The 23,844-nt window shown below is 34.7% G+C and overlaps 1 protein-coding gene across 1 annotated transcript in view; it reads right to left on the bottom strand.

Annotated features, from left to right (window-relative positions):
- Nucleotides 1-23,335, bottom strand: part of LOC106463124 (apolipophorins-like) — a 31,290-nt gene extending 7,955 nt beyond the window's left edge. Inside the window, exons 1-20 of the mRNA XM_022390551.1 lie at nucleotides 23,200-23,335; nucleotides 21,053-21,097; nucleotides 20,653-20,813; nucleotides 18,262-18,510; nucleotides 16,982-17,134; nucleotides 16,342-16,537; nucleotides 15,498-15,744; nucleotides 14,507-14,672; nucleotides 13,774-13,941; nucleotides 13,077-13,226; nucleotides 12,524-12,668; nucleotides 12,068-12,351; nucleotides 11,224-11,376; nucleotides 10,328-10,662; nucleotides 9,676-9,858; nucleotides 9,033-9,306; nucleotides 8,540-8,696; nucleotides 7,761-8,018; nucleotides 757-7,019; nucleotides 37-366 (exon numbers count right to left, since the gene is read on the bottom strand). Of these exons, the coding sequence (XP_022246259.1) occupies nucleotides 37-366; nucleotides 757-7,019; nucleotides 7,761-8,018; nucleotides 8,540-8,696; nucleotides 9,033-9,306; nucleotides 9,676-9,858; nucleotides 10,328-10,662; nucleotides 11,224-11,376; nucleotides 12,068-12,351; nucleotides 12,524-12,668; nucleotides 13,077-13,226; nucleotides 13,774-13,941; nucleotides 14,507-14,672; nucleotides 15,498-15,744; nucleotides 16,342-16,537; nucleotides 16,982-17,134; nucleotides 18,262-18,510; nucleotides 20,653-20,813; nucleotides 21,053-21,097; nucleotides 23,200-23,248 (9,966 nt within the window). The 5' untranslated portion in view covers nucleotides 23,249-23,335. The remainder of the gene's footprint in view (nucleotides 1-36; nucleotides 367-756; nucleotides 7,020-7,760; nucleotides 8,019-8,539; nucleotides 8,697-9,032; nucleotides 9,307-9,675; nucleotides 9,859-10,327; nucleotides 10,663-11,223; nucleotides 11,377-12,067; nucleotides 12,352-12,523; nucleotides 12,669-13,076; nucleotides 13,227-13,773; nucleotides 13,942-14,506; nucleotides 14,673-15,497; nucleotides 15,745-16,341; nucleotides 16,538-16,981; nucleotides 17,135-18,261; nucleotides 18,511-20,652; nucleotides 20,814-21,052; nucleotides 21,098-23,199) is intronic.
- Between the last annotated feature and the right edge of the window lie 509 nt (nucleotides 23,336-23,844).

Raw genomic sequence — 23,844 nt, 5'->3', positions numbered from 1 at the left:
GACACTGCATTAAGTATAGCATCATTTTATTCTAACCTCAAAGTGGATTTCCTGGCGCAGCTTCATTATTTTTGTCTTCAGTTCTTGGACGCGTTTCATTCTGTTGCGATCAAGGTAGTCAAACTTCATGTCGAAAACGTATTCATCATTATTGTTTACGAGCTGACCATTTATTGAGATGTCAATGTTGGTGACTGGATGTCTGGCATTGGCTTCAATGGTATACTTAGACTCTCCCCAGCTCTGGATATTCTTACCTCTGACCTCTGCAACTATCTTATTCTGGTGATATCTAGAGTAGTCTACTTCCGCTTTGGCATACAACGCAGATGAAGAAACCGAGATATCTCCAAGAACGACGAGATCCTTGAGTAATAAAAAGTAAGAAATGTGCATTGAGAAATATCTTGATGTACCGAGATAAAGGTAAAGAAATTACTAAGACATACGGGGCATTAATCTGGTTAATCTAATAAAATTATAGGAAATTAATAAAAAGCGTTTTTCGGCTTTCCTGAAACTCCTGAAAACCGATAATTATATCAGAATGAAATTAAAGAAAAGACAAAAGATTCCGAATACAGTAAGCTAGCTTTTTAAAAATAAAATTATTATAATATGTAATTGAATAGATTACTTACAATACGACTCAGAACCATTAATCAGTATATATTTTTAAATAATGTTTTAAACAAACTAAAATTACTTTTATGCCTCAAGATATGTCATCTACTAGACTCAGTTCTACTCACTAACCTTAGACAGACGAGGGTGTTTCATGGTCATCTGAACTTTGTAGGCTGTTACAGTTCTTCCACTTTTATCTTCATACTCGAAGCCAAGACCCAATCGCTTGTTTATGTCTCTAGCTGCATCCCACGAAAACTCTATGTTGATATTTTTACCATTTTGAAGAGGTTCAGTTTCTCCTTTAAGCTCAAAGGTACGACTGGGAAGATTCAATTTACCAAAGATGTCTATACCTCGTTTGGATGATTCTACTAGCCTGGCTTCGTAAGAGATGGTGCGACGAGCTTCTACATCCCAAGTGAATTCAGTGGCATGACTAAAGTGCGACCAGGTACTTTGGTAGATAGTATGAAAAACCATTTTTCTAGACGGGATGTTAGTCTCAACTTTCATTTCTATTCCAGCTTCTTGAGACTTGGCATCAAAAGCAAAACCAACGCCAGCTAATGGGAGCTGTACATTCATACTTCTGTGGTAACCCTGAGATTCGTACACAGATGATGTCTCTACATTGAAGACTTTACGACTGTTATAAGTAATTTCTACCTCACTCTTCATGTTATCGTTGTTAAGAACTTTGTATTCAACGTTGGTGTTTTTGAGTATTTGTAAAGGAGAAATGATCTTAAGCTCTCCTGAGTACCCTTTATTGTTAATTTTGTTCTCAAAGTTAAAAACAATTTTCTGGTTGTTTCCCCAACTGTGCTGGAAATTGCTGAGAAACCTTTTAGAAGTGCCTTGCAGAATAAAGTTTGTTGCAATGTTCTCCCATCCACGGAATGGTGTAGTAATGGTAATATCTCCTACCATATTGGTAGAATCACTGTAACGGAAAGACATGTTGGCAACTGATGTCCTGTACACAGAGTCCTTAAAAATAACACGAATATTATAGAGTTCTTGTTCAATTGCATAGTTTATGCCCAAATTGTAGTTCTCATAGCCACGGAAAGGAGTCTTAACGGTAATCTCACTATTCCAGCTATCAGGGGTGAACTTGACTGTGGTTGAAAACTCTATCTGAGGCTTCTCATTCAGTTCATAACCTACAGTTGCTACTAGGTTCTGACCAAAATACCTATAGTTGGAGTAGACTGTATATTGGTTTTGTTGAAGAGTAAAAGTAACCCTGGGATTAACAAAGGTCATGTCATTGTTGTGATGTAGAGTGGCCAAAAGATTAATGTTGCTATATCTTCGGAAAGGAAGCTTGGTGTTGATGGAAACATCATACATACCGGTGTTATGGCGAATTTTGCCAGAAATTGATATCTTGGGGAAGGTATAGGTGGAAGTCTGGGCAATAAAAGACCCCTCTATGTTCTTAAAGTTTTCATTAAGAAATTTTATATCAGCTCTTGCCATTTTCAAGATCTCAAATGGAGTGTTGATTGTGAAAAAAGCCTCAATTCCCTTCCAGCCACTGTTACGTATGTTTCCAGCCACACGCATTTCACTTGCAGGAGTCTTAATCAGAAAATTGCCTTCCATAACTTCATAGTTTTTATTTAGAAACTTGCTGGTGATTGTTAGAGACTTGGGATTGAAAAATGGTGTTTCTATTCTTACTATGCTCTCAATTTCTGTATCATACAGCTTTAGGGTTCCTGAAGCAGTGTGAGAAGAATAAGAAGTAGTCAATTTCAGCAAGGTTTCTAACTCACGATCATTACTGTTAATGTACTTTCCTTCAAATTCAGCTGAACGTCCTACCAATAGGCTGCTCTCGACTTTTCCAGAAAGCACAACTATATCTCTGCCATAACCATACACCACCTTCAAACTATGCTTATCAAATTTGGTACCCAAGTTGATATCTAGTTTTATCTCTTCATATCCTTCACTTGAATAGGTAGCATCAAAGCTGAAAGGTCCATTTTTAACAATTGGACTTTCAAAATGTCCCTCAACACTGTAACTCTGTTGAATCTTTTGCAAGCTTCCAGTAAAACGGTGACTAACGTAAGGTGTATACAATTTTAAAGCTGTGTTGTAGGCATTAGGGTTAGATGTAAGCTCTAATTCCAGTGTTACTTTATTGGCAAACAGCAGAGAAGATTCAATTTCAAATACCAACTCCCTAATAACGTTGGAATTCTTTAATAATACTCTTATTCCATGCACTGATGATCCTGCTGTTATCTTGGCTGAGGCTTCAAATTGGCTATTCCAGTCGCTCTTGATATCAAAACCCATATCAATGTTTGAAGAATATAAAAATGGTAAGTCTAGTGTCAATTTACCTGTAATGCGACGGTTTCTGTTATTATTTAGTTCTCCAGTGATGGAAAATCGATTGTTCTTACTGTTTCCATTAACAGACAATTTTTTTCCTTCTCCAGAATCATACAGGCTTCCACTTATATCTACTGGGCTAATTGTCTCAAAGGGAGTTGTAAATTTGATGCTGCCTTCTATTTTCTGAGCATTATTTCCATTAAAACGTCCTTCAATACTTATTTTATGGTCAGGATTTGGAGTATTTAAATTAAACTTCACTTCCAGAGCCTGTCTTCCAATTCTATCAAAAAGAATATTCATGTCATATTTTTCACTATTCCAGTTAAAATTAGAATTCAATGAAAGACTCCTGCCCAAATTCTTCATAGTGGATGAAAATTTTATGTTATTGTAAGAGGAGAATGGGGTTTTGATGTTAACAATGATTTCATTAGGAATGAAACCATTATGTTTAACCTTGCCTATGATGCTTATTTGTTTTGTAGGTGCCCAGGTTGTAGTAAGAAGTCCTTCATATCCATAATAATTTTCCTGGATGCGTCCATTCACAGCCATGTCCTCATACCCTTGGAATGGGGTACGAAGTATCAAAGCAGTGGTAAACAGATTACCCGTGATTTCATATTCAGAAGAAAAGTCAATTTTCTTTCCAGCTCCCCATGTCAGCGTGCTCTGAAACATTTTCTTATTTTGGTCTATATTAGCTTTAGCTTCAGCTTGGAATGTCTCATACCCTTGAAATGGACTATTAAAAGAAACGGAAGACTCAATGCCATTTCTTTCATGACTATATTCTGCATAAACTCTCGTTTTTAGATCTTTAGGCCACTGGAAGGAAATTTCTCCACTTTTCTCATTGCGGCCAGAAGTATACTTTCCATAAGCAATTAGTTCTTCATAGTTACGAATTGGACTTCTGAAAATCAGCTCAGCTTCTCCTCTTCCTCTGTCTGCAAATAAAAATCCACTAAGTAACAGCTTACCATTTTTTTGGGGGGCATAATCAAGAGAGAGCTCACCAGTCTTCTTTCTGCTTGTAAGGTCATACATTCCTGAAAGAGTAATCTCCTCATATCCATAAAAAGGACTAGTGTAGATAATACTTCCTTCAACTTTCTGCATTCTATCATTTGTCAGATGTCCATCCAGAGTAATTTTCTTAGAGTCATTCCACTGGATTTCAAGCCTTGGCTTGTATTCACGGCTATTGTCTTCATAGGTAGCTTCGATTAGCAGAGATTTGAATGTATCTGATGGAGTTAAAAGTTTCAAACGAGCTTCAATATTCTGCCCTTTCCTCTCGTGGTCATTTAGAAATTCCACCAAGATGTCAACTGGAGCTTGTCTATTGAGAATAAAGTTTGAGTTATGTTTAAATGCATTGGAATTAAAAGATTGTTTGGTCAATGTTTTAGCAGATCTGAAATTCTCAAATGGAGTAAAGATTTCCATTTCAGATTGGAAGTTTAAAAAGTCCTGAAGAGTAAATTTATGCACAACTTGAAAAGAGTTTCTATTATAAGAAGCCTCCAGACGACTGTTAAATCTATCCTGTTGATTGTTATCATGGGCAATAGTTATTTTTGCTTCTTCAAGTCCAACAAATGGAGTGGTGAATACAAGGGCACCATTCAAACGTTGTTCACCATAACTGATTGAATGAGTTCCACTAAGGTCCATTGTTATCTTGCGGGTTCCATAAGTTAATTCTCCAACAGTTTTCAAGTTGTCACTAAACCTGTGGGAAAAGTCAAAAGAAATACGCTCCAAGTTATGAATGGGTGTAGTGGCAAGAAGCTTGATGGTTGCATCAGATATTGATCTAAATGTCCCTTCACTGGCAACAGACACTTTTTGTCTACCTGGAAGAATTGCTTCAATGTTTGTTTTAAATGCATTTCTGTAAGTTTCATACAAACCACTGCACTCAATGTTTTCATACCCACGGAAAGGACTTGTAAAGTAAACTTTTCCATTGACATTTGTATTATAATAAGTGTTTTTATTGGATCCCTGTATACCAAACAATACTCGCTTATAATTCCAGTTCATTTCCGTATCTACATTAACATTCCTACCATCATTGGTGTAGACAATGTTGGTCAAAGCAGATTCAAAACCAGTAAATGGTGTTTTTGCTTCAGTTTTGATTGAGCAGGTACGTTTATTGTTTGTAAGAGAATGTTTCCCATCAAAATCAATTGATATTTTCTTTTGCACATCCCACTGTATCTCTACCTGTGACTTCACATGATGCTGATCTTGAGTATGTAAAATAGAAGCAGAAAGGTCTCTGAATGTTTCAAATGGGCTGGTAAAGTTGACCCCTCCACGAATACCTGAACCAATAAGAGACCCATGCATTCCAGCACTGATTTTTCTAGCATATCCCCATTGGAATTCCAACTTATTAGACATATCAGAAGTGCTCATCTCATGATAGATGTCCATTTGTATTCGTTCCTGGTTTGGATTGTAAAATTTGACAGTACTTTGTAAGAAACAACTAGCTCGATTGTTGTAATATCGTCCTTCAGACGTTAGTGTGGTTTTTCTAGAATTTTGTTCTACAGCAAAAGCATTTTTCCATTCTTGGCTATCATCACTATGGCTTAGATGAACAATATTGCTTTGAAATCCATCAAAAGGAGTTGTAACAGTGATATCAGTTCGAATTTTGCGTTTATTTGATGAGATGTAATTGTCAGATTTAACCTCCATGGTGACCTTTTTATAGGGCTCCCACTCCAATTCACCACGGGTGTTTAGTTTGAAGATTCCCTTTGTGAAGCGGTTATCAATCTCATTGTTAAAAGAAGCCTTCACTGTACGTTTGAAAACTTTAACAGTGATAGTGCCTGTTTGTCCAGTAGCCATATTTTGATATTCAGTGTCAACGGTTATTCGTTTGTCCTGGTTACGGTCAGCATCCCATTTCAAGTCCAGAGAACCAGTTTTCATGACCTTGGTGCTTGTAAGGTCTACAGTCCCAGTGATATGGCGGATACCTTCAAGGTTGGTGTCAAAACTGGCTTTCATACCATTGCGGCTACCTTCAAGAGCAGCAACAGTAGAATAAGAATTACCAGGGAAAATTAACATACCAGAAATCCTATGGTTCCAAACAGAAGTTGTTGAATAATCACCTTGTAGACTAAATTTTTTTCTAGCTACTTCCATATTAGTTGTAACTGCATATTGTCCTGGTCCAGCACGAAGGTAACCAGCAATATTGATGGGACTTGTGCGTGGAAGTATAATTTCAACATCACCTTCATGCCTTAGCTGGTATCGGTCACTTTTGTTCTTGTAACTGGCCGTCATTTTCACCTGTGCCTTTTGCCACTGTCCATTGATGGAGACGTGGTAATCATTACGGTTGTTTTCGGAAACTTCTCCAGTTAACCTCATCTCTCTACCGGGATACTGAAGTTGGGCATCCGCTTTTAGTTGAAGGAAACGGGTGTTATCTTTGCTCAGTTCTATAGCAGACGTAATTTCTCTCCTTCCACTGTATTTGATATTAAGGGTATTGGACAGGGAATTGGCATCATTTCTGTGCTTTAAGCGTAGAACATAATCGATATCACGTTGAGGATACTGGAATTTCAAAGTAGCTGCAATTCTGTTATCGGCCAATGACCCTTCGTAGCGCAGAATTTCCTGGATTTTTATTTTGTGAACTTCTATTCGGCGTCCATCACCAAAGGATACATCGAAGAGATTTTCCAGGTGACCGTCAGTACTTTGCATTTCCCAGTTTACCGCAGTGGCGTATTCTGGCCTGGCAGTACTTTGCAACGTGATAGCACCAGTGTATTTAGTGAGAGAGTTTGCTGAAAAGTCACGGAACTTGCCTGTGATATCAAAGTTCTCACGCTGTCCATCCAAAATTTGGTATTCTACGGCCAATTTGGTGAATACTGATGATCCGATGTTCATATTTCCTTTAACAGTTGTATCTAGAAAGTAGGAACTGATACCAATTTCTCCTTCGTAGCTATCACGGTCCTTGATGTCTAAATCTCCTATAAAAACGTCATAATGTTTTACAAACAAGACTCATAACGATACCCATATGGGTTAATAAACATATTTAATTACATAATTATAGATAATTGAATAACACTGCTTCATTGGAAAGACATCTGGTGATCAGTGTTTTGTTTAAGTAAGAATAAGTGAATATGTTTTTCATTAATTTCAAACAGTGCATGTTTTTTGAATGAATCTTTCATAATCTGTTACTCTAATAGACTATTTTTAATTCTGGATATATAGTGTTAAAACTTTTCTTTCAATAACATGAACAGTAATAGGTGTTATAAATTAATGACTGAAAAAATTACAACTAGCTCTCAGTAAGATCAAGATATATATAACTTGCTTTGTTTTAAACTACAACATTTTCAGACATTTTTACACGTAATATACATGTAACCCTGCAGTGGAATCCTAACTAGAGGTTAACTTTATTCAGCTAACGAGGCTTTGAGGTTGCACTTTAGGTCATACTTAGAACAGCGTATTTGATTAGCTAGTTATTTGATATAGAGAGAACGTTTTTGTGCTATATACGATTATAAATATCTCACAGTTTCTGTATTTCATTCTCATTTCTAACGAAGCTACATATTTTTTTCTTAGTCTTGTTAAAAATATTTCAATATCATAAGGTTTAAGTGGAGATATATTTTAAATTATTTAGATAACAGACTTCATCAATATAATTTATATAGAATAGTTATAGGCTATATTTATTACATTACCTTTCATTACAATCGGTTTTTCGGTAAGATCTTGGATGGTAAGTTGTCCACTGTATTTTTTACCGTAAACCATAGCAACATAACCCTTGGTGTACACAAGTCGTCGGCTAGGAATTCTAACCTCAAGATAGGGTGTAAGCCGTAAGGATGTGCTACTTCTGTCAGCGCTTATACTGGTTACAACCGTAAGTTGTTCTTTGTCATCCATGGTGAGCCGGATGTCAATTTTCTTTTCGGTTTTATCAATGTTGTATTTAGCTGGAATATAAAATCAAATTAATAAAAACTTTCTGGCCACATTATAAATAGCTTTTCTTCCCACAGTTTTTAATGATATGGATGTTTCGAGATTATTCTGAAAATTGGTTTAAATATGTAAAAAATATTATCAATATTCTTTAGAAGTTATGTTAAGAAAATTATTTACTTGTGTAACTGAATTTGTTATTGTTGTTTTCGAACATCCTGTACATTAAAAAACATTTTTTTAAAGATAGCTTTTTGTTTATAGTAGAAGGTAGATGGAACACAAATAAAAAAGATAAGAAAGATTAAATCTTTAAAAAGTTACTCTTAGACAGGTGGAGCTGTCTTCCTGACGAACTGAAAAGGAAAAAAAAAAGATTTTCCTTGTGCTCCTGAGGGAGACGGGTTCACCTGTCGAGAGCGCTAGAGTTTTGTCCAGTCTTTTTGGATCCTCTTACAAAAAACATGCAGAAATTTAAATCTTAACTAAAGCCAAATTCTAAAAGCATGTATTGATCATTATAATTTCCTACCATTTACTCCAAATTTTTTGAAGGGACTTCTTAGTTTAAAGTCAAAAGACTTTTCTTGTTGATTGAGTTGTACGTCAATGGTCATTTCGCGATCAATAGAAGACTGAGGTGTGTTGAAAGACATAACGGCTCGGCGAATGTATTCATCCCTGCCCACCTATGAGCAAATAAAGATATGTCAAATTTCGCATTTAGGTTTAATTTAACCTGCATCTTTTTGTACACAAAAGTGTAAACAAATACTTATTCCGAATATTTGTAAAGAACACAGTTTCAGTAACTCACCATATAATAATCAATAAAGAATTAATTACCTGTTAAATTATTTCATAAGGTTACATTTGGTTAAAGACGTGGCCACAATAAAAATTATGAAATGCATTAAGTAATCACATTTCAATATTATTTTGTTACTGAATAAATAAATACGACTTTTAAAAATTAAATTACAATAACAATAAGTTTGGATATGCTGACAAGGGAATGAAATCACCTGATCGTTTCTTAGACTTGCTTCGAAGTTGTAGCTTGTTAGAGTAGGGTCAGCCTTGCGAAGAGACAGTTTAATGGAGGCTGGTCCGCTGAAAGGAAACAGTGGAGCGTCATTCCTTCTCCCACGTGGAACAGGAAAACTCATCTCCCCACACAATTCCATTCCAAGCATTCGGCCAAGATATTTACTGGTACACTTGCTGACTTCGACTCGATTTTCTTGCTTCCCTCTTGCTTCTTGTTCTTCATCGCCATGGACCAAGTAAATCTTGCTCCTGGCAAAAAATTTTCAAGTGTGTAGAATGAATGTTTTGCGTCTTTTATCACTTTATATATTTGGGAAGAAGAATAACCGAAAATCATAGAACGCATAATCAATTTTCATTCATCTAAAACAAAAGTTTTCCCTCAATCTGATAATCTATATAAACTAAGTACTCTGGGCCTGATTGGATGGTAGTATTAAACATTAAATACTCTATAATTTTAAAGCTATCTAAAATGTTTTTTAAGCATTAACTCCTCCCTTTACACACTATAAGTTTTAGAATATATATATATTTGTTTGCTTTGTTCTCCTCAGACAACAATGAGAGACTAAAACAAATTTTGACGCAGATTTTGAACAATTTTTTTGTACTTACTGGATATCTACAATCTCGATGTTGTCACGAGGCACGTTCACCTGTACGCGGAGTACCTTGCCATCTTTGACCTCTACCAAACCATCCATAACTGTGGAAGAATGAAGTACAGCGGCCACCTTAAGACCCGACTGAGCTACATTAGCATCGACTGTCATCAAAGTGGAGAGTTCGACAGCACCACTGTAAATTTAAAAAAAAAAAAACGTATTTGTGTACAAGCTGAGTAAACAGTTGTGTGTCTCGTGTTCATAATAAGCAAATCATTAAATGTTCATTTCCTTTATATGTTTTATCACAGTGAACTTAAGAACGAACATCCGAGGATTAAAATTAATATTATTGGTTAACCTAAGAAAATAAACTGTTTTTTGAAATTGTATTTTCCAATGATTCCGCTAGAGTAAAAACCTATCGTTTGTTTTAAGGTCAAGCATTCAAAGAGGTTCATTTTTAATCCGCAAGTCTGAGAACATCCTTCTTCACATAGTTTCATACTTACAGGTAAGAGACTGAGTTAAAATGTAACCCCAATAAAAAAAATAGTTTTAACCTTCAAGCCTGATTAGCATTAATTATGGGTCAATATAAAATAGAAAGTTACTGGCTACATCACACTATACTTTCTGACCATTCTTAAAATCAAGCGTACCTTGGCTGAAGATGACCGCGTACGTCCACAAGCCTAAACGAACGGACATCAAACCTGCCACCCATTTTGAGTCCAACTGTGGCAGTTCCGTTGACAGCCAACCGAAGAGGTAGACCACTGCTGGTTGGGATGGTGTAAGTTGTGTCTAAGAACATGAAGCTCTTGGTAAACTCGACGTCTTGCTCTTTGGCAAGCTTCATAACCATGTCCAGTAGACTCTCTGTTTGGGATGCAGTTCCTAGTTCTTCCAAACGAGAATAAAACAGCTCGTTTCCAAACATTTTCATGTAGATAGAGCCAGAAACGTCTTTGGGAAATTGTGAATTGGCATTGTACTGAAGAAAAATAAACAGCAAATGATTTTGCACTTTGTTTTTTGCAAGAACACTCAGTTTCCATTCTGTAAAGTGAAGCAATAAGTGTTCAATCTCTTTACGCATTTCCATCACAGAGAACTTCAAACTGTGGTTCGGAAGGTTAAAATTCATGGTATTGTTTAGTATAAAGAATAATTATAAAATCATAAATCAGTTTCTATTGGTCTATCGTTGCTATCAAATTTTCAGTTTTATTTAAGAAATTATATCAAGTTAGAGAACCTAAACAAAATTATACATATTTATGTAGCTCTGTGGAGTTAGACATAATACTGTTTCATGTGTACAGTTTCGAGCATAACTTCATATTTCACACCATAATGATAATTGCTTCAATTTAAAGTTGTTTCAGATCCAGATTAGTATAAATAAATTCAATAGATTCTCACTCTGAGTTTTTATCGACACATTCAACATACTTTATGAGGTCGTTTCAAAATTACCGTATATGACATACATGTCATTTCTACAAAAACAACAGCAGTACATTATACATATATAAGCTATCATAAATCTTACCACAGCTTCCAGTTCATCGATCTTGTTGTCTTTGATGGACCTCTTTTCTCGGATTTTCTTCAGCATCTTGTCCACAGTTTTCTGGGGGAAGTAACCCTCAGGGCCAAAGAATCGTTCAACCAATTCTTCCATACCTTGCATGCGGCCACCAATCTGAAATTGTAAGAAGGAATATGTGGTCAAATTAAAGAAAAATAAGGTTGTTATTTAAGAAACATTTGATGAATTTTAAAGAATAAACATTATAGTGAATTAAACATTTTACGTCATAAAATACTGAAAAAGGTCGACATTACTTCACGTAAAGTAAGGATCATTAAGTTACTTGTACTAAAAATGAAGTTATTCGTATATACATTTAATGTTTATGTTCAGACGTTATTTGGTTTCTTTGTTTCGGACATTCGTACAAAGCTACAAAACAATTATCTACATCAGTTGTCCATAGACTGAAGTAAAGGCAGTTAGTCAACACCACCCGCCGTCTACTCTTAGGCTACTGTAATCGAATAGTGCAGAGTCCGATTTTGCACCAATAGGAACCCACAAATTCATTGTTTGGCATGCTAACAGTTATGTCACACTCAGCCTTACAGAAGTTGTTAAATAATATTTTATTTAAATTGACGCTCGATTTGATTATGACGTACACACACACACAATCGGCTTTCATTTGATACCATTGGCTTTCTATAAGTACTTAAACAACTTTTTATATTCGCAAACAATGGCATGGGTAAAAATAAAAGTTATTATATGAATTATACTTGGTTGAAGTTAAAAAGTAAATTATATTGGGTTGAAATTATTAAATCTTTATGGTAGTTAGGTATGTTGGCGTTACCTCAAAGAGATTCAAGCTGTTTCCAAACAAGTCAACAGTCAAGTTCAACATTCCTGAACGGGGGAGGTATGACTCTGGGGTGAAGATGACGTCACCATCTACGTGAACCCCACTGTTAATAGAATCCATGAAGAAAGAGCCCTCGAAGTAGCGAGAGAATTTACGGATATCTGTGTTGAATTTGTTCATAAGGTAAACATTAAAGAGGATATCTTTGATGTCCTGTTTGATGGGGTTGGAGGTTTCTTGAATGCTGGTCAGATGTGTCCAAACGAAAGAACCGACTAGAATGTTCAAAGAATACCAAAGTGAACACAAGCCTCGGTCATTATAAAAAATACACACAAAACATATATTAAGTATACATCTAAATGACCATTAATAAATGTCAAAATAGTCATATAACTATTTGGGGAAATCCCTAATATTTTAGTTTGTATCACTTAATGGACTCACCTTGGTTAACCACTTCTTTCTCCAGCGTCTCCTTAATGATGTTGATGACGTGTAAGTTGGGACAGCGCATGACATTCATATAAGCAGCGATACGAAGCTCAGTATTTTCATTGTAGTTGGTGTAAACTTTCAGAAGGTTTTCTCGCTAAAAGAGAAACGTTAAACCAACTCTGAAGTCTTAAAATAAAATACATATTTTCTTATAAGTTCAGATTGAACAAAAGAGAGCATTTAAGACTTGTTTATTGGTTATTTTTGCCTTCTTCATTTATCCCTGTGTTTTGATATGGTTTTCAAAATTTGTGGCTTGCATAAATTCTGTACATTTTTTGTAGACGTATAAAGTCAAGCTATTAATAAAACGTTTCCAAAACACCTGATGATTTTGAAATTAAAAACACATAAAAATAGGCATGCTAGTTCCAATGTAAGTTATAATCTTTTAGTTTTCGAATCATTATAAAGGCTGTTTTCTCTGAAATGAAATAGGTAGTACAGGAACACTAGTAATAAATATATATACAACATACAAACCCCTAGTGTAACAACTTACCGAGATGCTACACGAGAAACGGCGGAAAGCCTGGATGGCAGTAAGTCTGGTTTCAATGTCCAGTTGAGGATTAGAGTAGCAGTCATGAAGGATATCCACCACATCTTCATCCACTCCAATATTTCCGATAGCTTTCAGGGACAGCAGGACCTGCACTCAATAACATTTAAATATTTAGCAACTTGGACCGATGTATCAGCAAATAAAATGACTAGAATTCACTTTATTCTGTTTGTTAAATAGTATAGTTAAGTCTTTGCCGTATCTTTACAAGGCCCATAGAGCCGGTGATTTCGAACCCCGGTTCCAAATGGCACAAGCGGATAAGAATGGTGACCCATTCCCCCTGAACGGGGTGCCAGTCCATCGCAGGATAATCTCCAGATAACAGCTGGTATCCATTATACAGGTGGGTTGACTTAAACAAGTGAGGAAAAGTGTCTGATTCAAGGACACGGCCAGCCTCGAACTCGCAACCATCCGACCACGAGTCCAAAACGCGAAGCTCGTGAGCTATTCTGTTCCCAGCAATGAAACACTTGTTTGTACTATTCAGAAATATATTATTTAAAATCTAGCCATTTTCTTTCTGAAGCGTGAGAGTCATAATGATAAATATATTCAGTTTCGATGCTCTCAATTGTATACTAAATCATGATACTGTATTGACCACTGTCTGTATGAAAATTAAACATACCGTTTTGGAATCTTGAGCAAGGCATTTATTTCCAAGATTGGCAACTAGACGTCGCACCAAGCGCTTCATTTCTGGCACACTGCCACAGTCTTCATGAGATCGACAGAAAGTGTGAGCGAGAGAAGAAACACCCAGGATGGCTTGGCCATAACTTCCATCCATTATATGCTAAAAGAGCAAGGGAAACAACTATTAGGTAGTGCTTGTGTTATCTTTTATATGGTAATAACTACTATTTAGTTTGCTGATTTTAACAGTTTGTATATAAAACTGACATGACTTTAACGTTGGCGTCTTAATAATGATTTTGTCGTACAATTTGTATATAAAACTGACATGACTTTAACGTCGGCGTCTTAATAATGATTTTGTCGTACAATTTGTATATAAAACTGACATGACTCTAACGTCGGCGTCTTAATAATGATTTTGTCGTACAATTTGTATATAAAACTGATATGACTTTAACGTCGGCGTCTTAATAATGATTTTGTCGTACAATTTGTATATAAAACTGACATGACTCTAACGTCGGCGTCTTAATAATGATTTAGGTCGTAAGTATAAATATCTACTCTGCGCCAAACGAAAAAAACAACAACTAAGTTATGTCCATTATTTGCGACTTTAGATACGAAAGGTCATTGGAAGATGGAATTATCACTCGGGAAAAACAAAAAAACATGAAATATTGTATCTAACTTTCTCGTTGTTGTGTAAAAGGGAAACTTACAACGAGCTCTCCAATCATTTCTGCTGTTGGTTTTGGTACAAATGTCAGTGAAGATAGCCACATATTAGCTTCGGAGTCGGAAATCTCCTTCTTAGTGACGAGTTCTTTGATCAAACGAATTGATGCTGTGGAACCGACCGCGGGGATAGCGTCAACAACGAACTGCCTAATGATAAATCATAAATATTTGTGTAAAAAAAAATACACGAAATAATTTCAGGTGATCAAGAAATTCGAGATTTATTTCTAGTAAGTACACTACTTAATTTTCATAATACAGTAAAATATCATTGTTATTCACGTTTAGGGCTGTATATGGTTATTATAAAATACCTTTCTTACAAAATGGATTCCATTACACTAAACACAAACGTTTTTGTATCTTGAAACCAATAACCATGGATATCTCATGACACGTAATTTTAATGTTTGTTAACAATATGAACCTTGTTTCAAGTTAGTTCCCCCCGTAAACGAAACAAACTAAATGTCATATTCAAAGTTATTAGCAAGTTTTTCAATTTACGAGACAAAAATGTTAGAACAGAAACTATTTAATATTTATTTAAACAACATTAAATGTTTCACCATTTTGATTCTTGCTAACGAGGTTGCATTAGTTTGGTATTCGTATCACATTTTTGAATCACTACATATTTGTCATTGACCAAACAGTTGCTTTTTATTGGATATTTTATCGATAGATCATGTCTCATTTGAGCGCCAATTAATTTACAACATTGGTGTTCTTGAGAATTGATGTGTTTACCATATTCTCAGTGTGGTGTTTAGCTACTTCTTGCTTGGGGATTTGCCCATCCTCGGTGCTTATTATGTCACTACCTGACCGGGACCTCAACCACTACAAAAAGTTAGTTTAGCAACTTTTGTTAACATTTCAGCAATGGTTTATTGACCATACGAATACCTTAACGAATTTATTTGTTTTTCATTCATTGACATTGTGCCCAATAATATGTTTAAAAGTTACCTTGCATTCTTGTTCCCACGACAAATACTGTCAGCACGCTTATAGATGGAATAAAGAGTTTGGTAATCAAGTTCTCGGAGTTTGTACACCAAGCGAGAGAATTTGGCGGGAACAGATGGACGAATGTCGTTGGTAGCTGCCTCACAGAGTTCTACCATTACTTGTTCTGCTTCTCGTTCTTTCAACTGATTTGTTGGCTCAGTGTAGCTGTGGTCGAATAACAGGTCATGACGGGTAGGTCGGTAGTCTGAGAAATATACAAGAATAAAGTTGATCAGACTTGCCGGACATCACAATCCAATGGTTAAGTGTTATTTCTATATAACTACTGATAAATAAGACTTATAACACTGTTTAGTTTTCTTGTCCAATAAAATTAATTACAATCTGCTATGATATAGTTAACAAAGGCTCTAAATATTTAAATGCGTGTTAGTGTTGTTGTAGCAAAGTCACATTAGCCATTTGCTGTGTCCACCGAAAGGAATCGAACCTTTGATTTTAGCGTTGTAAATCCGAAGACTTATGGCCGTCTCACTGGTCGACAATATATATATAAATATGTGTGTGTATGAGACATTGTAAATTACATGAAATGCAGATACAAAAATAATAATTTTAGATCCGATTTGTGATGGCCAAAAATTTAGTAAATATATGTTTCTACTTAAAGTTTCTACTAAAGTGAAAAGTTTCGTTTTAAAAGGTTGAGTAAAATAATACTTAAAATGCGAGTAGTTATCGAAAAATCTAGTATTTGGACTGCAAAATTAAACCTCAAACATATCTGTATGGTATTTGTGTTGTTTAATATATTAATTTACGAGTCAGATATAAATGTTACCATTGCCAGTGAAGGACCCCTGGCGTTCTGTGTTGAAGGTAAGTTTCTGGACGGATTTTGTAACAGCATCTTTTTCATGGCGGGAGAAAGGCTTGAAGACGTGTGCCTCTGTGCATTTCACAGAGTCCACTCTATTGTTACGGAAGGATTGTTCACATTCCTGAGTACCTCTCAGTAAAGGAAGCGATTTTCCTGGCTATATTCAATATATATATACATATGTATATACTTATCACTGTTCACTATCATTATGGTAAGATTCACATTTAGCTATAGCTGTAAATTTAATGCTTCCTATGGACTTGTAAAGTTTTTCCAAATGAAGTTTACTCTTAATAAATATTGGTATAAAAATTCGGTTACAGGAGAAAAGGACATACAATATATTATATATATAATATACTTCAACAACATGTTTGTCTTTCATATACTTTTACATTTTGTATTGTATTTTATATACTCTAACAACATGTAATATACATGTAGATAAGTATTTTCTGTTATATAATACATTACTCAAAAACAATACTACACGTTTGTTTTCCTTCATCGCTAGAACCAGGTATGGTTTATGATACTATAAATCCATCAATTGCTTTAAATAGAAACATTTATAACGAGAGAATCTGGGAAAACATACCATATCTGCACTGAAAGGAGTGGTCTGCACCGTGCTCTCACTGTTTCCACGGCTACTACAAGTAGCCAAGTTCTTGTATTTCTTTACGTTGACTGTCGACCATCCACGGCCGGTAAACATATATTCCACACTGCACTTTCCTGCCACATCGGTCTATACCAGAAAACCAAAATGTGTTTATTTTTCTTTCTTTCTTTTATAATGTGTTTTAGTATAAGTTTTTCACCCTTAAATAAACAATCATAGATTACTCCAGTAAAAATTTCAGCTATTTAAAAAACCCCTTTCGTACGATCAATATTTTTAAAAGGCCACCCTAATTCTTTTTCAGTTTAACTTATAATTATCTGTGATATGTTTTGAGAAACAAATCCAAATTAAGAGAATGATTATCATCGAGTAAATCTAAATATGTTCTTTATTTCACTACCTAAAAATGATTAAAGTAAAAGGTAATGTACTTAAAATGGATTATTATTTCTAAACTTTCTTTTTACAGAGAGATATATACGTCGTCAGTAATATACGTTATTGTAATTTTGACAAAGAGATTAAGCCTTACACTGCAGAAAATGTGAAAAAAGATAATTCACAAAATTAAGCAAAAGTTCTCCCTGACATTTTAATACAAAGTTTTTACTTCATAGAATAAAACAATTTTTGGGCCTAAAAGTAGAAATCTCTGAAAGACAGAGTAAATAATTTGTTTCCTTCTTTTATGAACATTGGTATTTAGTATAAATATAGATGCAATAAGAATGTAAAAAGCTATAAAATTCTGTTGTTTTCATTATCCAAGATCTCAACACCATATAAAATCATGTCAAAAAATCGCCAACTTAGTATTGTGTTTTGTGGAATTTTACGCAAAGCTACTAGAGGGCTATTTATGCTAGCCGGCCCTAATTTATAAGTAATAGATTAGAAGGAAAAGCAGTTAGTCAAAAACCACCCACCGCCAACTCTTGGGCTACACTTTACCAACGAATAGTGGGAACGACAGTCATATTACAACGCCCTACAACTGAAAGGTTAAACATGTTTAGTGACGAGATTCGAAGCCACGGCCTGCAGATTGTAAATCGAGTACTCTAACCAGGCCAGGACATGTCAGGGCCCCAATTTATTAATGTTCAGTATAAGAAGATCATTAGATACTTATTATACAGAACTTCGGTGCAGAAGATCATTAGATACTTATTATACAGAACTTCGGTGCAGAAGATCATTAAATATTTATCATACAGAACTTCGGTCCAAAAGATCATTAAATACTCTACCTCTGTGGTGTTCTCATTGGTGTAGAGATCATTCATAGAATTCTGGATCATAGAGAGCACCCCTCTCTTGATGTTAAGCACCCACGCAGGCTCATTCTCAGTTGGGCAGAGGGTATCTATGCGGCCATCTTGGAATGAAAAACGCAGAGTATTTTGTTCTAGATCTCTTCTGAACTTGGCAGTTTCAGGTGCGACTCGGCGGTATGCTGGATTTTTGGGATCGGTCTGTTCCAAGCTAACCCGTCGGAGCTGATAAAAAATTGATCAAAAGACAAAGCTATAATCTCAACAGATAAACAGTTTTTATCTTAATGATATTTGTCTCTACTAATTAAATAACCTTATCAACCTTTGTGATGCTAATTTGTTCTAATGGCTTGACATACATTAATTTGCAATGTAAATAATCAGGACATGATTAGTTGTTTTAGAAAAATTGTTTGTTTTAATTCAAAGTTACATAATGCGCTATCTGTATTATGTTCGTCGTGGAGATCTAATAATTATGTATTCTATAAAACTATTTTTTAAGAAAATATAAAAAAGATTTAAAAATTTTCGATTGTTCTCTTAAAATTACTTATAATTTTTGACGAATACTAGTTTTATATTATTTGCAGTGAAGAAAGGACGGAAAAGTTTTTGAAGTGTAACGCCCTCTACAGCTGGGCTAAGATAACTGGTCTTAGGTTTTCAAATATTGATAAGAGGTATCTTCAAGGATTTGAGATTTCGCAAAACTTGTATTGTTGTGAGAATGTGGCTAATCTAGTCCAAAGTATCGCTAGCTCAACTAAAAGCCCTAGATAACGTTGTTAAGAATGTTCCAAGTTCAGAGATTCAAATCACGATTGTAAAACTATCACTCAGGTGACCAATCAAATGTTGCCAAATATGAAACGAGTTTAGCGATATTTTTCGTAAGCACTTGTGAACAGTGCGTGATTCCGATAGGGATCGAATCGAACGATGGACTGAGCTTTGTTTCTCAGAGATAATGGTGTATGGTTCCGAAGATGACAAGTATTTTGTTTTGAAGCAGATAACGAGGACAAAATTGATGGTTACTGTCAATTTAGATAACAAAAATTCCTTCTGCGCTACTTGTTCTGACACTCCAGATCAGCTGGCAGCTGAGGTTAACATATGGTTACTCCAATATACAGTGGATTTGTATTGCACCATAAATTTAATTGTTACCACAAATTGTGTTTAAAAAAATACCTCAGGTAATGCATATCAAAATTACTTTTCGGTATTGTACACGTGGGAGCCAGGTTATAACTTAACTTTAAACATATATGGGGATCAATCTCCGTTTCTGTCGGAGGCTTTTCTGCAAAATTTTACTTGCTAAACGCAATTACTCTTATTAAGAATGTGCCCTCACCACCCATCCACCCAGGTGGCGCAGCGGTAAGTGTGAGGGTTTATAATGTTAAAAATGAAGTTTTCATACCGATGGTGCGCACAATACAGATAACTCATTGTGTAACTTTCTGCTTAATAGCAAACAAGCCTAAGGATGCCACTGGTATGGAAGGAATGTTTATCTATAGCGACAAGTTTAAACAGTTATGTGACATAGAAAAAAACAACAACAACTGCTGATGAAAGAGTATGTGTTTTCTCATACCAAAGTCACTTTAGGCTATCTGCTGTGTTTACCGAGGGGAATCGAACCCCTGATTTTAGTGTTGTAAATCGGTAGACTTACTGTTGTCCCACTGGGGGGGGGGGGCACTGCTAATGCGATCGACAAGTTTAAAAGTTAGGATGATTGAAAACGGTTATTATTTATTTCCCATATATATAGTTTATTTCCAAATCAAATGAAGCGTTACCTAAACTGTAATCTAGGAGCACGTGTTTTCTTAAATTGTAAAAATATTTAAAATTGCCAAGCCTATTATATTCTTAAATTTCAGCTTTTGACATCAATAATAAAGTTTCGGACGAAGTTTGGTTGTAAATAGCTCAAGGTGTTATCAATATGTAGTAAATCTGAAATCTATATCGCTCACTGTAAAAACAATAAAGCCGAAAATTGTGATATTCAAATATGATTAGTATTGAAAGGATAGAAAAACGTAAAAAAAAAAGGTTTCTGTTTCTAATATAAGATACTCTACAATAGAAAACAGGGAGATGCGGTTGTTAATCACAAAGCTGCACAATGCTCTGCCCACTACGGGTATCAAAACACGATTGTTAATCTCATAAGCCTTCAGATATACCGCTGAGCCATTGAGTGGCGAAAAACAGGAGCTCATCAAGTGATAACAAATACACTAATATTATAAAAATATGGATAAAAAATGAGTGAATTTCAATCCTAAATGAGACACGTTAATAACCAAAAACAGATGTTACAGGTAATTCGTGTCTTACTTGAAGGGATAGGTCACACTTGGTTAAAGCTTCGATCTCAACCTGGGCCTTAATATACAGTTGGGAGTCTTCGCTAAACGTTCCTTGTAAAGTCGTTACCGTGAGGGCTTCGTAGTCGTAGGTGTAAATTTTGCCTAGGTCATACTTGAACTTGCTGCTCTCTGTGATCAAACAGGTAGATAAATACAATTAAACAATGAGTTATGAAAATGGTATATAAAAAATTTGATTTATTAATTAATGTATTTTTTTATTAATACGATAGTTGTACTTACACCTATGTTTTCTTAGTGATCAATATTACCAGACGAATGTAATACTTTTTGTGAAATCAATAATTATTTTTAAAATACAGATTAGCTCATCCGTGTTAAGGATATGGTAGAAGTTAAGTACTTACCCGTACAGTGCCTAGCACATTGTCCACTGGTAAAATCCAAGGGAACTAAAAGAAGTAAACGTTATTGATAAGAAAACCAGAAGAAGCACAAAACCCATTATATAATATAATTAGAAATAACAAATTTCAAATTCACAATAATACTTTGTAAAAATAGGGTTAGCCATCTACTGTGGAAAAAATAACATGTACATTGACTCATTTTTGAAAGCAGAAACTGTCTTAAATATATATTTTTCCAAAGATCGCATAAGATTACTGATTTTCGAAGGTTAAAACATTCTCCAATAACCTTTAATAGAAAGAATAGTCTTCCAGATTATTAGAAAAGTTGAAACCTTCTTTACTTGAAGATTCTACTCATCCACATTACTTTTATATTACAGATGTTTTGCTTACTATGCATTTAAGTATAAATAAATTATTTAGTATAATTTTAAGAATACAAGTTATATTATCATCAGTCATCAGGAATATTTTTTTGGTTATGAAATTTCGTGTTATGTTTCACATACAATGTCATTAGGTTTCAAAAGATTCCAGAAATTTGTTTACGCTATAAAAGCTTAACAAATAAAGATGTGTCGAAATCTTCCTAGTCAAAGGGTTAACAGTTCAGTGAAACATGCAGCTCAGTGGTAGCTACATTTTCAACCGGGACGAGTGTTGTATCAGTCATCTTTCTATATGAATCAACGGGTTTTAATCAACGATGTCAAAACAACTGTGCGAAATATGATTTCATCGTTTTCCGAGTCACAAATAAATAAAGAAACAGAAAGGGAGAACGAACTCACTTATCAGAAGCTTCGGTCAGTGAACTTAATATAGAAGATTGAGTTATGATAGTTAATGATTTTTTATACTATTAGTATCAAATTACCGAGGCCAAAAGGTAATATACATATTAAAGTACGTTAATATTATTAATTAAGTTACTTTTACGAAATAAACGTGACTTAATGTTTAACAAATTAGCTTAACACTGAGCGAATAATAAAATATGATTACTATAGAAGAGGTATAGTAAGTATCATAAGTCTTACAAGACTGTAGCTGTAAGGAAAAAGTATACGTGCATTAATTAAAGTAAATAAAACTCTTTCTGTACGTTAAAACCGTACGTTCAACGCGAGGCTTGCCCAATATCTATAATACACATAAGAAATATACTATATTCTCAACTCTAAAATGAGGACTCCGTGATACGTTAATCTGCTATGAAATTATAAATACATTATACAAATAAATTATTACTATATATTATATGATATTACACGATAATTCTCTATAACCGATATCAGGACATATTATACACGACAGTTCTCTAAAACTTATATCAGGACATATTATACACGACAGTTCTCTAAAACTTATATCAGGACATATTATACACGACAGTTCTCTAAAACCTATATCAGAACATATTATACACGATAATTCTTTATAACCTATATCAGGACATATTATACACGATAATTCTTTATAACCGATACCAGGACATATTATACACGATAATTCTCTATAACATATATCAGGACATATCATACACGATAATTCTCTATAACATATATCAGGACATATCATACACGATAATTCTCTATAACATATATCAGGACATATCATACACGATAATTCTCTATAAATTATATAGGACATATCATACACGACAATTCTCTATAACATATATCAGGACATATTATACACGATAATTCTCTATAAATTATATCAGGACATATTATACACGATAATTCTATATAACCTATATCAATACATATTATACACGAAATTATCTATTTTTTATCTGATGAAAACTAAATTTTGTTTGTATTAACAATACATTAAAATAAAAACTTTGTTATTAGTTAAGCATGTCAGAACAACATGTTATGATGATTGAAAGCTCAAGTGAACAGAACCCCCCATTTAAAGTAACGGGAAACTTTACAAGTTCGTATGTTTACTTATAAGGAATTGTCAAACTTTTCCTCTTACCCAAGAAACTGTTCTTTTTTATCTATTTATAAGAATTGCGGCTGCATCTAATTTTATGCTATGATTTAAGTAGATATCCAACGCAAGATTGTATAATTGTAGTTCTTTGAGGTTTTGTTGCTATTCTTGTAATAAAGATATTATTAACTTACCTGCAACTGCACTTGCCACGAAGGCAATAGCCAAAAGTAGGGTCTTCATGGCCGCAATATGAATAGCGGCTTAATTGACCTTGTTTATCTCAGTTATGTGTGTGCCATCCTCTCCTCGTCCTTTTATACCACCCGGGATGTCCAGAGTCCGCTAAGCAGCCGTGACAGCGGACCAATTGATAAGATAGGGGGAGTGAAACAGAAAAAGCATCGATACCAGGGAGCGTGATTAGAGAGTTCAAAAGGCAGAGAGCACTGTTAAGAGTCCGCCCTACTTGGAAACTAGCGTCGTTATCAGCCATACAGATGAAGCCCTTGACTTTGTTGTGATTTCACTATCTACATTAAATGGTTAGCTAATCACATGTAGTTTTTTGTTCGCTAGCGGCTATCAAGGTTTTACGGTGTACTTTACTGATTTCTCCGTTTTGTATCTCGCTAATACGAATAGAACGATGACTCGTTGCGTTTTTAGATATTTCAGTATCCTCTCAGTCCATTGTAGAAACGTGTAAAATAAGATGATATCACTGCTTATGCAAATCACATCAAGGCTACGTATAGCAAGACCTGATACGTTAGGTAGCGACATGACAGACATATTGCACAAGTACGATGCTTCACCATTACTTCTGGCTTTTACAT

Source organism: Limulus polyphemus, unplaced genomic scaffold (assembly GCF_000517525.1).
Source record: "Limulus polyphemus unplaced genomic scaffold, Limulus_polyphemus-2.1.2 Scaffold1330, whole genome shotgun sequence".
Classification (NCBI taxonomy): Eukaryota; Metazoa; Arthropoda; class Merostomata; order Xiphosura; family Limulidae; genus Limulus; species Limulus polyphemus.
Note: the sequence above shows the minus strand (reverse complement) of the source record. Positions and strands in the feature narration are given on the sequence as shown.